We start from the raw sequence: 16,006 nt of genomic DNA, 5'->3' as shown, positions 1-16,006 counted from the left end.
GTTATTTTTATTTTTTCATGGCAGAAAAAGGCTTCCATACTTTTGGATAAAATCATCTGCCAAATGCATTATTGCAAATTTAAATTTGATCAGACAGCTGCCTGGAAAATTAACAAAAAAACAAAACAAAAAAACTTTCTCATTCTTCAAATTGAACTCAAGGTCATTTCAATAATACAGCACTCTCATTATGTGACGGCAACAGAAAAATAAGATTTTTAGGTTGCATATCATCATACAGACAAGCAAGCATAAACATCTTGGCAGGAATAAGCTATAAACAGAATCAGACTTTATGACGACAGTCAAAGTCTGACTATGCGACTCGTTGTGAAGTGCAGATATGACTCACGGTGAAGTGTGGACAATATAATGCCAGTTTTTCATCATAGAGCCTTACATAAGCTTCAGTCACATATAGCCACTAGTGACTCACAGAGATGAGCACATGACTAAAAAAAGCTCTCATTTGTCTCAATCATAATAAGAAATTAGTCCTTTGAAAAATAAATAAATAAATAAAAGATATGCCTACTATACTAAGTATATGTGCTTATTATCTGCCGCCTTGAGATTTCCTTCTGACCATCTGCTGCTTTCATGAATTGCATGAATCGCACAAAATGACGATGATCCCACAAAGGTCATTTTTAGCCTACACCTGTCACTCGGATCAGTTGCTATAGTTACCCTCTAATTGATTTCTTCTTTTCTCAGGCTCCGTCTCGCATATCAAACTTAACCTCAAGGCCTTTATGGAGACATGCTGCCCCTCCCCAATACAATTACTGACCACGAGTCCTTCCTTACTGTGCTGGTGCAAATAAAGGATCTGTCCAATGGCTACAGTATAACAGCTCCACCTAAATGAGGAGGAATAATTAGCAGAAACAGATGCTCAGAGTCTGTGAGAGATGAGTTAAGAGATGGTCAGGCCGCACTGATGGTCAGTCTTAACGTCTGTGGACTCCAGCGATGCCAACTGACGCTCATTAAATTCAGCAGTTCAGAACTGCAGCTTATTCCTGAAGATCTGAAGAGCTGCTCAGAGAATATAGATTTAGAAAGGATGTGACACGTTTTAGCAGGATTATTATATTACTATATTATGCATTTAAAGAACAGTTCATTATCCATATCTAGATCCAGAAATGATGTTACATGCTGCAGGAGGATTATATATTTTATTTTAATGTATTATAAAGAGCTGTTGTTCTTCTATATATCTATCTATATCCTAATCTAAATCCAGAAAGGATGCAACCCACTTTAAATGGATATTATATTATATTATATATGTATTTAAATTGCAATAGTTTTTACATATTTTATCCAGAAAGGATGCAACCTGCTTCTGAAAGATGATTATTATTATATTATATTATATTATATTATATGTATTTAAATTGCAATAGTTTTTACATATTTTATCCAGAAAGGATGCAACCTGCTTCTGAAAGATGATGATTATTATATTATATTGTATTATATTATTATGTATTTAAATTGCAATTGCTCTTACATATTTTTTCCAGAAAGGATATTCTATTCTATTCTATTCAGAGAGCAGTTATTCTTCTGTCAATTTCATATATTGTCAAATTAGTACTTTAAAGCTCTCTTAAAATGTATGACTAGTCTTAAACAAATAAATAAAACTTTGACAATTTTGCATAGTTCTGTGTACCTGAAAAATTACAAGACAGGAATAATACACTGAACTTAGGACTGTAAATTTTGTGTTAATTTAGTATAATTTATTTTTATATTATATTTTATTTAAAATGTAGAATATAGTATAATTTATTAATGCAATAAAAATTAATGTTTAATCATGCCCCCTGACCTGTATATTCTATTATAAGGTATAATAGACCTTTCTCAGCAAATACAGTACTGATAAATTAATGAGTATATTATTTTATACTATTCATTGTGATTAATTTATGATTTAGATTTGATTGACAGGCCTATTTGAAGCATGCTTTGGGAGAAGCGAGGAGTTGTGTGCTGCAGGAGCTGATGACGTTTGTCAGCGGACTTCAATTTATGTTTCCATGCTCTCTGTGTACATATTGTCTATTTTAGGTTTTCTATTTTTACACTGTTCTTTTTATGTGTGTTTTATCCACTACAGTCTCCACCTCAAAGCGACACCGCATCACACACCTATCAGTACTGTACATGCCCACATCCCAATGTATTGTCTGTATTTATTATTGATTTGTTAAAGTGTTTGTATTTTGGTGCTTGTCTTTCAAAAGTCTCTTATATTCTCAGCACCAGGAGTACAAGAGACACTACTGTATGCTGCTCTTCTATCACACAGGAGCAAAAAACATTTCAGCACCAGCATTTCCAAACAGAATAGCAAATATAATGATTTCAAACAGCTTTCCAAACACTCCTCTCATCTGCCAACTGGAGGAAAACAGATCTAGCTGATTCAATGCTGCTGCATCGGACTGGAAAGAACAGTCAAACAGAGGAAATTACAGTGTTTATAAGTCAGAATTTTGCCGTAATACTGTTAATTGAATATTTGACCAAAACAGAAGGAAATTGTTTTTTAAGAAATAACAATGAAAATAATACCTTTATTATTATTGTCTGTATACTGATTTGTTAAAGCATTTGTATTTATATCCTGTGTTTACTGGTGCTTGTCTTTCAAAAGATTTTATTATTATTATTATTGTTGTTGTTATTGTTATTGTTGGAAATGGGATTCATTTAATTAGTTTTAAGGAATAAATATTAAAATAAACATTAAAACGTCATTAAAATAAATATAAAAATGTTATTTAGGAATAAATATAAAAATGTTATGATTATTATAATTATTATTGTTGTTGTTGTTGTTGTTGTTATGTTAATTTAAATTTTGCAATTTTGACAAAAATGGCTAGAAATGCGAATAGTTTTAGGAATTTAAATTATGAGAAAAGAAATTGAATGAAAGAAAATGAAATGAAAATTTTAATTATATTGTTATTATTATTTAATAATGATAAATATATAAATATATAAATAAATAAATATAAATATTATATATATATATATATATATATATATATATATATATATATACATACATACAGTGGGTACGGAAAGTATTCAGACCCCCTTAAATTTTTCACTCTTTGTTATATTGCAGCCATTTGCTAAAATCATTTAAGTTCATTTTTCCCCTCATTAATGTACACACAGCACCCCATATTGACAGAAAAACACAGAATTGTTGACATTTTTGCAGATTTATTAAAAAGAAAAACTGAAATATCACAGTGTATTCAGACCCTTTGCTGTCCATTTCTTCTGATCATCCTTGAGATGGTTCTACACCTTCATTTGAGTCCAGCTGTGTTTGATTATACTGATTGGACTTGATTAGGAAAGCCACACACCTGTCTATATAAGACCTTACAGCTCACAGTGCATGTCAGAGCAAATGAGAATCATGAGGTCAAAGGAACTGCCTGAAGAGCTCAGAGACAGAATTGTGGCAAGGCACAGATCTGGCCAAGGTTACAAAAACATTTCTGCTGCACTTAAGGTTCCTAAGAGCACAGTGGCCTCCATAATCCTTAAATGGAAGACTTTGGGACGACCAGAACCCTTCCTAGAGCTGGCCGTCCGCCAAACTGAGCTATCGGGGAGAAGAGCCTTGGGAGAGAGGTAAAGAAGAACCCAAAGATCACTGTGGCTGAGCTCCAGAGATGCAGTCGGGAGATGGGAGAAAGTTGTAGAAAGTCAACCATCACTGCAGCCCTCCACCAGTCGGGGCTTTATGGCAGAGTGGCCCGACGGAAGCCTCTCCTCAGTGCAAGACACATGAAAGCCCGCATGGAGTTTGCTAAAAAACACCTGAATAAGATAAGAATAAGAACTTTTTGGCCTTAATTCTAAGCGGTATGTGTGGAGAAAACCAGGCACTGCTCATCACCTGTCCAATACAGTCCCAACAGTGAAGCATGGTGGTGGCAGCATCATGCTGTGGGGGTGTTTTTCAGCTGCAGGGACAGGACGACTGGTTGCAATCGAGGGAAAGATGAATGCGGCCAAGTACAGGGATATCCTGGACAAAAACCTTCTCCAGAGTGCTCAGGACCTCAGACTGGGCCGAAGGTTTACCTTCCAACAAGACAATGACCCTAAGCACACAGCTAAAATAACGAAGGAGTGGCTTCACAACAACTCCGTGACTGTTCTTGAATGGCCCAGCCAGAGCCCTGACTTAAACCCAATTGAGCATCTCTGGAGAGACCTAAAATGGCTGTCCACCAACGCTACCATCCAACCTGACAGAACTGGAGAGGATCTGCAAGGAGGAATGGCAGAGGATCCCCAAATCCAGGTGTGAAAAACTTGTTGCATCTTTCCCAAAAAGACTCATGGCTGTATTAGATCAAAAGGGTGCTTCTACTAAATACTGAGCAAAGGGTCTGAATACTTAGGACCATGTGATATTTCAGTTTTTCTTTTTTGCAAAAATGTCAACAATTCTGTGTTTTTCTGTCAATATGGGGTGCTGTGTGTACATTTAATGAGGAAAAAAATGAACTTAAATGATTTTAGCAAATGGCTGCAATATAACAAAGAGTGAAAAATTTAAGGGGGTCTGAATACTTTCCGTACCCACTGTATATATGGAAATAGGAAAAATACACTTATTTTTAAGGAATAAAATGAAAGAAAATATTAAATAATAGTAATATTATTTGTTGTTGTTGTTGTTGTTAATAATAATAAAAATATACTGTTAATTGAAAATTTTACTGAAATAGCTGGAAATGGAATTAATGTAATTAACTTTTAGGGTAATAATTTAATATTATTTTAATGCGGCGAATTGGTTGGAACACTCAAACAGAGCATTTAATAAAAAGAAACGGAAAAAAAACAGCCATCGATGAATGCTTTAATCAGATGAACCACCTGAAATTGACAAAATGATAGAAATAATTTCTGAAAATCAATTACTCATTAACTGTGAACTATTCATCTTTATCTCACAGTAGGTTATTTAAAAAAAAAGCATTTAAAAAAAAAAAAAAAAAGTATTATCCTTTTTCATATTCAATAGCAACTGCATTGTGATTGTAACGCTTGATTGTACTCAAAATCATATTAATAGCAGAAACGGGCTGTTATTGTTGGCAGGCTTAAAACAGCCCTCGATTCAACACATGCTCTGCTCCTCGGAGACACAGAAGAGTTGCCTTCACAAATCTCTTATGTAACAGATCGTCTTTGGCACAGTTTTGTCAAGCTCAAATAGGATATACTTCAGTGTGTGACATACAAAAAAGACGAACTGGCTGTCTGTGTCCGAGGCCTAATAAGAGCCGGGCAGAGGCCAGTTCCTGGACTGGAAGTAGCTCCTCAGACTGTCCAGGTTGACAGCGGGGAAGTAAGGGCCGATGCGCTTCCGGACCCACCATTTCCCCTGAGCCGCGCTGCTGCTGCCCGGCCGCGTGAATTTATAGCGGAAATGCTCTCCTCGTATCCACCTGAAACGACAGACGCACATTTCATAATGCATGTTTGAGCTCATTAACTTCAGAGGACACGTCAGGTAAATCTGCAGAAAGGGATTTTCATATTCAAGGAATCTGGATGTAATGTTTGCGAAGTTTTGCACGTCTCACTGCATTCTGAGCAGCTCAACTGTGATGAGAAAAGACTTATTTTCAACATAGACATGCATATAAAGTGACCCCAAAAAGTGAACAATTAAGTTTCAATTATAAGATGCACGACTGTAAATAGCCAATACAACAAAATATCAAAGCAAGTGGTATTTGCATTTTTTTGGGTGAACTCTCTCTTTATGTGTTCATATCATTTTAGGGTCATTGAAAACACATCAAAGTGTTTTGCACTTTCATTAAGCACTGTTTATATGGACAAGTTTGCCATAATACTGTTAATTGAACATTTGACCAAAAATAGCTGGAAATGGGAATAATTCATTTTTGGGGGAATAATAATAATAATAATAAACAACTGTTAATTACAAAGTGAAAATAGCTAGAAATTTGAATATTTTTAGGGAATAAAAAATAAAAGCAAATATTAAATAATATCTGTATTATTTGTCATTCTTCTTATTAGTAGTAGTATGCAATAATAATAATAATTATTATTATTACTATTATTATCATTATTGTTATATATTGTTAATTGAAATTTTGACTGAAAACTGTTGGAAATTAGGATTTACTTTTAGTGAATACAAATAAGAAAATAGTAAAACAGTAAACAAATAAGTGGTATTTTTCATTCTAACAACAAATAATAACAATAATAATAATAATAATAAACTGTTAATTGAAATTTAAACAAAATAGCTAGAAATGGGAATAATTAAATTAATTTTTAAAGAAAAAACTTAAAAGAAAATATTAAACAATAGCGTTATTTTTCATTCGTCTTATTATTATCAATAATAACAACAACAAATAATATAATGTTAATTGAAATTTGACTGAAATAGCTAGAAATGGGAATACTTTAATATATTTTTAAAGAAAACTAAATTAACAGAAAATATTAAATAATAGCGGCATTATTTGTCATTATTATTAATATTATATTTATTAATAATAATAATACTTATTATTAAAAATAATAATATAATAAATATAATTTTAAATACTTATCCGACCCAGTTTAAGACCTCTAATATTGCTTCCTATATTATTTTCAGTTGTAATGTAAATGTAATGTATTTTGTACAGTACAGGCCCTGAGTTTTGTATCTGATGTTTTTCTTATTTAGTATTACCTCGGTTTCTCTCTGTTCTGGAATGGGTTGTGTCCTATTAGGGAAAGAATTGTCGAGTCATTAGCCAGCAGTCTTCCGGCTATGTGAATAACCCACTCGCTCTGCTCATACGTCTGAAAGAGACAAAGACAGAGAAATGAGTCCTGTATTACAGCACCGGAGCCACTGAAACACTGACCAGATTCAGCACATCTCTCTCACAGCTTTCAGAGCAATGCAGCTGTTCAGAGGTCAGAAATACAGACTCGCTCGCTTAAAGATCACAGTTATACAACTCTCAAGTCCTGAGGAGTAAAACTTCACATCTGGGACACTGAGAGAATCCTGTTGGTGCTTCACAAAAGCTCTTCAGAAGATTGATGATCTCATTTGTCTGTGCAGCTGAATTATTATCGGTGTGCGCGCGTTACAGAAGGATTATAAATAATCTCAACATTTTCTATTGACTGGGCTTTTTGTACTGGGGTGAAATTCATCTCCTGGTGAAGAATTCATTAAGACAAAGTGACAGCAGGGATTTCATATCTTCCTGATTTAAACAGACAGAGCAAATACAAAGACAAACACGCCACAATTCAACTCATGCGTCATGTGCATTCATTAGAATTGAAAAGAATTAAAAAATACACCTTAAATATGTGAAATGATATTTAAAATAAGTTTAAAAAGTACATATTTAAATATATCGTTAATTATTAATTCTAAATATCATTACGTTTTTGGCACCACATGACACACAACCTGCACTAACTTAAAAAAATCCTTATAAAACTGTTTTTACTTCATTATGATATTAGCACAGTTGCATCACCCGACATTGTTTACTTTGTGGTCTCTATACGTAAAAATATCAAAATGAATTTTAATGGAGAAACTAAAATATCCTCATAACTGAAGAGGTGTTTTCAAATAAATGCATGTAGTATTGCATTTTTTATGTATTTTTGGATAAATGGATAATTAACCCAACGTCCACTGAACTAAGCCTCTGAAACCCTTTAACCTTGCCCACTTTCTGCCTGTTTACAGACACATCTGACATCCCGGACACTAATTTCCATGCTATCTGCCAGATAAAAGTGACATTTCATGCATGGTAAAATTGCTTAATTGCTTATCGCAGTTATAAAGCAATAGTTCACCCGGAAATGAACATTTGCTGAAAATGTGCTCACCCTCAGGCCATCCCAGATGAGCTTGTTTCTTCATCAGATTTGGAGAAATGTATCATTCCATCAGTGTCCCACCAATGGATGCTCTGCAGTGAATGGGTGCCGTCAGAATGAGAGTTCAAACAGCTGTTAAAAACATCACAATAATCCACACCACTCCAGTCCATCAGTTAACATCTTGAGAAGACAAAATCTGTGTGTTTGTAAGAAACAAATTCGAGTCCATAATCCATAATAACGCTTCCTCCAGTGAAAAAGTCCATCTCCTGTTGTCTCTCACGTCAAAATCCAGCGACATATTTGTTTAGAGCTGTTTTGGCTTGTAAACACTGCTTGATCTGTGCAGATTTCTCTCCTGATTCAGACAAGACCACTTTTTCACTGGAGGAAGCGTTATTATGGATTATGGACTCTTTTAGTTAAAAACAAATTAATGATGGATTTGTTTCAGCTTTTGTCTTCTCCAGATGTTAACTGATGGACTGGAGTGGTGTGGATTATTGTGATGTTTTTATCAGCTGTTTGGACTCTCATTCTGACGGCACCCATAGGATCCAATTGTGAGCAAGTGATGCAATGCTAAATTCTCTAAATCTGTTTTGATGAAGAAACAAACTCATTTACTTGGATGGCCTGAGGGTGAACACATTTTCATATTCATTTTCAGGCGAACTATTCCTTTAAAGTGCCCCTATTATGGATTTTTAAAAATGAGCTTTCATGCACCGTGTATGAAGTTATTGTCTCTCCGAAGAAAGAGTCAACTCTGAATCATGGAAATGAGTCGGTTTTAAAACAAATCCCAAGCCGTTTCATGTTGACATCATGAACATGAAACATTAACATATTGCAGCCCACTTGTTGGTCTTTTCACATTGGTCTGAATGAAAATGCAAATTCATTCTTTGTCACTAGGTGCTGCTTTTGGAGCGTTAAAAAATAGCAGTTTCCCCGGTAACGCTGTACACAAAGCAGCACTGCGCTCACAAACACTGCTTTATCAGGCGTTACAGGCGAGATCAGATGAAAATGAGAACAATCACCGCAGATTAGCGTCACGCAAAGGAGGGGTTTGGAAAAATGAATCCTCGTTCAGGAGTCGTTGAGCAAGCAAGATAAAAATAAATGCATATTATAAGACAATGAAAGTGTTTTTTGACCTTGCATGCAAGTCAACCCGTTGACCAAAATATGAACCTTTCATTACCCATAATAGGGGCACTTTAACACAAGTCCCACAAAAACAGAAAGGCTAAAAGCCTCAAGGTAAAAGGCAGAAAGCTAATAAACCCAGACTAGCAGTGGTGTTATAATTACCGTATTTTCCAGAATACTACCTCTTTTTTTTTCCATCATCATCTGAAACGTGCTGTTACTTCCATTCCAAACTGACTTATATCATGCAATTAACTCTACACATAGCACACTTGTGAGTTTATCTATATAGAGCATTTTGCACACACTGATAGTTTGTGTTTCACTTTAAATAAATATGTTTAGGATGTCGTTTATGATAAATGTTGTTTATAACGAATTCCGGTACGCTTTACATTTTTTACTCCTGTTCTATTCTTAATGATTTGTTGTGGAGTGACATAAACAAAAATAAAGGTTTATAATGTTTCATTTTGTTTAATTTACTGGTGACTTATAGCTACACTGATGCGACTTTCTGATGTATCGTTTTCTGGTAAATACAGAGCGTCTCCTCTCTCTGTTTAACCTGAAAGGCAGCGAACCACATGAGCCAGTCCAGCCTGTAGTGATACGGCGAGATGAGGCACGGCCTTCGGTCCAGAGCTCCAGGTTTACACACGAACTCATACTCCTCCCATATCACCTCCTCTCCGGTGTGATTGACGCTCAGCGTGCCCTGAAACACCACTTCCGTCCGCTCCTTTGTGACACTGCGCCAGAGACACACGTGAGCTGGTTAGACTCTGCCATCTGCTGGTTACTGATGAGCTTTATATAGAGCAGATGTTTATAAATGCCACTTTCAGACAGAGATGGATGCGCTACCTGCCAAAGGCTCCGTACGTGTTGACGATCCGCAGGGGATCAAACGAGGTGTTCATCATCTGTCTGGAGCTCAGCAGGTTCATCACGACCGGGACGCTCAGATACGCTATCAGAATCCCCAGAGACACATTCAGCACACGTCTGATCAACATACCTGACCAGAGACACAATCAGAAGAAAACAGTGACAGGGGACGGATTCGATCTGAGCCCAGATTAGAAACATATACAAACGATGAGACTTTTAATCATCAAGGAAGAGTTAAATTGATCAAAAGTGACTTCTATTTCTAATAAACGCTGTTCTTTTGAACTTTCTAATATGTTTCCACAAGAATATGAACTGTTTTCAGCATTGATAATAATCACAAATGTTTCTTGAGCAGCAAATTGGCATTTGTGAGCCAGGACCACAAAACCAGTCATAAGGGTCAATTTATACATAATCTGAAACTGAATAAATAAGTTTTCCATTGATGTATGATTTGTTAGGATATGGCAATATTTGGCCGAGATACAAATGGAATCTGAGGGTGCAGAAAAATCTAAATATTGAGAAAATCATCTTTAAAGTTGTCCAAACGAAGTTCTTAGCAATGCGCATTACTAATCAAAAATTAAGTTTTGATATATTTATGGTAGGAAATTTACAAAATATCTACATGGAACATGATTTTTACTTAATATCCTAATGATTTTTGGCATAAAAGAAAAATTGATAATTTTGACCCATACAATGTGTTTTTGGCTTTTGCTACAAATATACCTGTGCTGCTTCATGACTGCTTTTGTGCTCCAGGGTCACATATTGGATTGATTTCTGAAGGATCGTGTGACAACGAAGACTGGAGCAATGTTGCTGAAAATTCAGCTTTGATCACAGCAATAAATAACATTTTAACATATATTCACATAGAAAACAGCTATTTTACACTGTAATAATATTTCTGTGTTTTTACTGTATTTTTAATCAAATAAATGCAGCCTTGATAAGCAGAAGAGTCTTCTTTCAAAAACATTAAAAATCTCTCTGACCACAAACTTTTGTACTACGTATACGTATTAAATATATTTTACTTAACACATTGTGCAATGCATTGCTATTTTTAATCTGATAATAGCAACAAGCTAACATCAAAACATAAATATTTTAATATTATTTATGCACGATTACAGTTCTATAAATATTTTAAATTAGTTTTATTCTTGTTTTCATTTACATTTTACTTGAATTTTGCTATGTACATTTTTTAAGTTTTAGCTTTAAAAAGCAATTTCAGTGCTTCAATCTTATTTCACGTATTTGTCAACAATAGAAAAAAAAGGTTGTAAACCTTAAATCTCAAATCAGAAATTGCAAGCAAATTTCACAAATAATTACAACAAATCAGCAAGTATCACACTGAAAAAGACTGAAATACAAAGTATTTTCTTGTAAAATGCACTCTAATAATTGTTTTATTTACAACTTCACAAATTATTTTTACTGTGAAGGCCACATTTCTAATTTAAAGTTTTTCCATCTAATATTTATATTTTATTTCAGCTTTATTTGCAATAATGTTTGTCGTTTTAGTTAGCAATATCTTGTGATTTATTATTATTTAAAACTTTGCAAAGCCAAACGTATCATTCGATAACGGTGCGTGTAAGTGAAGCATGTCAAGACCTTTGGAGGGCTGAGGTTTGAGTCCTGAAGCCTCCTCCGTCTGAATCTGCAGTAAAGTCTGTCTGGCTCGTCCAGAGCGGCGGAACAGAAACGCCAAAGCAGCGTCGTCGAAACATGCCAGACTGGGAACTATAGTCAACCAGTTCAGAAAACTCAGATTGCCACTAATGATCAGAACAACCTGTTAGAAACCATACAGAAACACATGAGCTTTTCCTTTTAAGCAAACGACCCACTGATGCCACTAGATGGCAACAAAGCCGTGATTGAAGCTGCTCTGAAATGATCTGGAAAATATGACATGGCAGCTTTCACACTTGTGACTGTAAGTGGGAACAGTCAGTTCTGAAACGCGCCTGGAAGAGGATCTGCAGGACTCCGTTCAGCATGCACATCCGCCGGCCCATGAAGGTGAAGAAGGGCACCACGAGCTCGATGAAGTGATTGCCGAGAGTCTCGAATCGATGAAACCACCACGGCGAGCGATGCATGTAGTAGGACATGGGGTTCGGCACCGGCTGGGTCTGACAGAAACAACACAGATGATGAGGGTTTCATACACAGTATATAGATGCTTCACTACAGAGTGTTCACTGCTCCCTACATACTCCAGCAGACAATATCTGTCTCCACTGGGAACATATAATATTATATCATCATATATGTGACCCTGGACCACAAAACCAGTCTCAAGTGTCAATTTTTCGAAATTGGCATTTATACATCATCTGAAAGCTGAATAAATAATCTTTCCATTGATGTATGGTTTGTTAGGATCGGACAATATTTGGCTGAGATGCAACTATTTGAAAATCTGGAATCTGAGGGTGCAAAAAAATCTAAATATTGAGAAAATCACCTTTAAAGTTGTCCAAATTAAGTTCTTAGCAATGCGCATTACTAATCAAAAATGAAGTTTTTATACATTTACGGTAAGAAATTTACAAAATATCTTCATGGAACATAATCTTTACTTAATATCCTAATGATTTTTGGCATAAAAGAAAAATTGATAATTTTGACCCATACAATGTATTTTTGGCTATTGCTACAAATATACCCCAGCGACTTAAGACTGCTTTTGTGGTCCAGGGTCACATATAATAACAGAAATACTTACACAATTACAACTATTCGTTATATTTATATTATTAATATAGTATTATATATATATATATATATATATATATATATATATATATATATATTAATAATATATATTTAATATATAATTGATCATAATTCATTCACAAAACCTCTGACTCCATGAAAATAATTGAGACAAACAGACAGACAGACATTTGGACGAGAGTGCACAGCACATTTATAGCATCTGACACAGTAAAATCGTAACTTCTGAATGCTGCTTAAAAAGTCCCAGAGCTCTTTTGCTCAAACCCTTACTTGATTTTAAAGCTTTTTGAGTGTTGCTTAAAAAAGCCCATGAGCTTTCAGCTCAAACCCTCGGCTGATTTTAACGGGTTTGGAGCCAATTTTGAGCTCAGTTGTGGCAGCAAATGAGGCGTAGTTAAGTAAATGGAGCTCGCGTCTGACGGAAGACATATGACACTAATCATCAACTCACCGCATCCAGGTGGCAGAACTTAATAACCAGACACACGCATGTGTGTGTGTGTGCGCACGCGCGCACTGAGGTCAAGACAGGTGTGTTTAACCACATTAAACTGAACGATACCAATCTGCATAAGCTAAATAAATATCCCATATCTATGACTAACAGCTCTGGCAAAAATGTTAATGAAAGCCCAAAATAGTCTGTTTATTTTATTTACACCATTAATATCACGGAATTTCTCTCTATTTGCTGTTGGCAAGGTGATAATTAAGATAAATGTGAAGAGCTGGAGTGTTCATGTTGCCACAAAGCAAACAGAGGCGTCTGTAACATCTTTCAGAGCGACGCGTCCGCAACACACTCACCTTTTCCTCCATCACAAGCCATGCCTCGGAGGAAAACTACCTTAAATAACCAAACTAAAGCCATGACTGCTGCCTTCAGTGAATAAACATGAAGACAGTGGCCCTCTCACCCGCCGCTAGCCTTTCCCAGCATGCCGTGCGGCATGTTTGGGCAGCGTGAATGGCCGTAGTGTGTGCACTGGCGCCTGTGGCGGCCTCTGACTGCTGAAGTCATGGGGTTGTGGAGGAAGTTATCCACCACTCGAAGGGATTCGGACCCGGATATAGGACTAGTTATGTAACAGTCGACCAGTATTAGTACTTCAATTTTGCAAAAATGGGCATATTTCAGGTTGGTTCATCCAATCCGCGTGTATGAGGAGAAAAAACTAACCATAACTTTAGCATAAAGACCGAGCCAGTTGCCTCTATTATTTGGAGGTGTATATATATATATATATATATATATATATATATATATATATATATATATATATATATATATATATATATATATATATATATATATATATACTGTATATATAGTATACATATAGTGTGTGTGTATGTATGTATGTATGTATGTGTATATATATATATATATATATATATATATATATATTTCTCATTTTCATTTAGTTTAATGATGCACTAAAATAATTCAAACAAAAATAAAAATAAACAAATAAATATGATATATAGACATAAAAAGGACAAAAATTACCAGAAAAAATAAAAAAAACACTAAAACTTTAAAATGAAAATGTAAAATACAATAAAACAAATACAAAATAATAAACTGTAGTATACCAATGATACTAAAATAACACTGGTTTAAAGCTGCTATTATTATTATTATTATTATTATTATTATTATAAGTTAAATTACAAGTATTAGTATTTTTGTTTGGTTTTCCAGTAAAAATATCTATATATCTTGATTTAAGATATTTACTGGAGATGCAAAATGACATAAAATAAAAAAAGTTTTTGATAACAAACAAACAAATAAATAAATAGGGGTGTTTATTTTTAAAAGAGAACATTTCTGCAAGTAGGGTAAGAAAAATTTATTAATTCAAAGGAAAAACAAGTTTATTTTTCTGACCCCATGGGCAGAATTGTTTTCTTTTTAAAGAAATATGAAAAAATATTTTACATGTTACATATTAAAATATTATTATTATTATTTAAACTTGCGCTAGTTGCCAAGGCAAAATTTCTTATTTTCACTTAGTTTAACTTGATGTACAGTACTAACTAAAACTGAAATAAAAAATGATTAAAAAAAACAATTGATAAGAAAAAGATAATAAGAAGTCTTGTTTTCTGGAAAGAAGAAAAAACACCAATGTCATGGGTTTGATTCCCAGGGAATACATTAACTGATCTAATGTATGGCTTCAATGCAATGTAACCCCCTTTGGATAAAAGCATCTGCCAAATGCATGAATGCTGATGAAACAAAAGAATGAAGGTTTAATCGAAACGTAGCAGCAGTGTGAGTGAGGCAGCGGTGGAGACTCCCTGAGATCATATTCTAGCTACAGCACTGTGCTAAAGGGCAAAGCACTTGCAAAACGCTTCCTGGAAACACAGCCATTGTGACTGGTCTACTATGATTTGCTTTGAAAACACTGACTTCTAAATGGCAATTCATTTAAACATATTATATTAAACATATTACATTACTATTCCACTTCCAAGATATCTGCTGGATCGTGCATAAACAAGGATTTGAGCTAATAAAACATAACTATGCGAGGTCTTATACCTGTTAAAGCTCCTATGAGAATAAAAAAAACTCGAGCTCAGCGTAGCAAAAAAAATAATAATAATAATGAACTGGGGACTCCCTTATGGGATTAATACAATATAATTCGTCATCACTTCCTGTGAGCTTGCCAAACTGAAAAACAGAAGTGAAATGGAAAAAATTGGGGGCTCTGCCCAGTCGCTGCAATATAGCATTCAGAAATTAAAAACAAGAGGTATGGGACACAGGCCAGGGAGGAGGTCTGGTTGAGCAACCAAGGTTAAAGAAGAGAGACCTAAGAAAAGGAAAAGAGCAATGCGCAATCCATACGTCTGAAAGCTGCTGTGAGGATGCCACCAAAACAGATTCATTATCTAGACTCTCGTGCATGCATTCACACACATGCTGGCTGATCGCCACAACTACAGTTAATGTGAACAGTTATGATTGAATAAGCAGTTGTGTTGTAATTAGGGAGCAGCCTGGTTTCATATGGACATAAATCCTCAGGCTTATTACACTGTTCGGTTGTAGCCCTAAAACAGGAGCGCAAATTAGTTCCATACACTGTAAACTCAAGTCAACCGTTAAATTCCTGTGCGTGTTTGATACATTAGCATTTTAAGACTCGTTATTTTTAAGCCGAAACACCACCACAAACCAGCGCCATGGGCCACA

The 16,006-nt window shown here is 34.9% G+C and overlaps 1 protein-coding gene across 2 annotated transcripts in view; it reads right to left on the bottom strand.

Moving 5' to 3' along the window:
- Window positions 1–4,910: 4,910 nt before the first annotated feature.
- Window positions 4,911–16,006, bottom strand: part of lmf1 (lipase maturation factor 1) — a 31,893-nt gene continuing 20,797 nt past the window's right edge. For both annotated transcript variants that reach the window (XM_058794380.1, XM_058794381.1), the window contains 6 exons: window positions 12,009–12,176; window positions 11,653–11,833; window positions 9,985–10,138; window positions 9,686–9,869; window positions 6,791–6,903; window positions 4,911–5,513 (listed from right to left, as the gene is read on the bottom strand). In XM_058794380.1, the coding sequence (XP_058650363.1) occupies window positions 5,339–5,513; window positions 6,791–6,903; window positions 9,686–9,869; window positions 9,985–10,138; window positions 11,653–11,833; window positions 12,009–12,176 (975 nt within the window). In that variant the 3' untranslated portion in view covers window positions 4,911–5,338. The remainder of the gene's footprint in view (window positions 5,514–6,790; window positions 6,904–9,685; window positions 9,870–9,984; window positions 10,139–11,652; window positions 11,834–12,008; window positions 12,177–16,006) is intronic.

The sequence above is a fragment of the Onychostoma macrolepis genome, chromosome 12, assembly GCF_012432095.1.
Source record: "Onychostoma macrolepis isolate SWU-2019 chromosome 12, ASM1243209v1, whole genome shotgun sequence".
Lineage (NCBI taxonomy): Eukaryota > Metazoa > Chordata > Actinopteri > Cypriniformes > Cyprinidae > Onychostoma > Onychostoma macrolepis.
The sequence above is the reverse complement of the archived record's forward strand: the minus strand, read 5'-3'. Positions and strand labels throughout refer to the sequence as shown.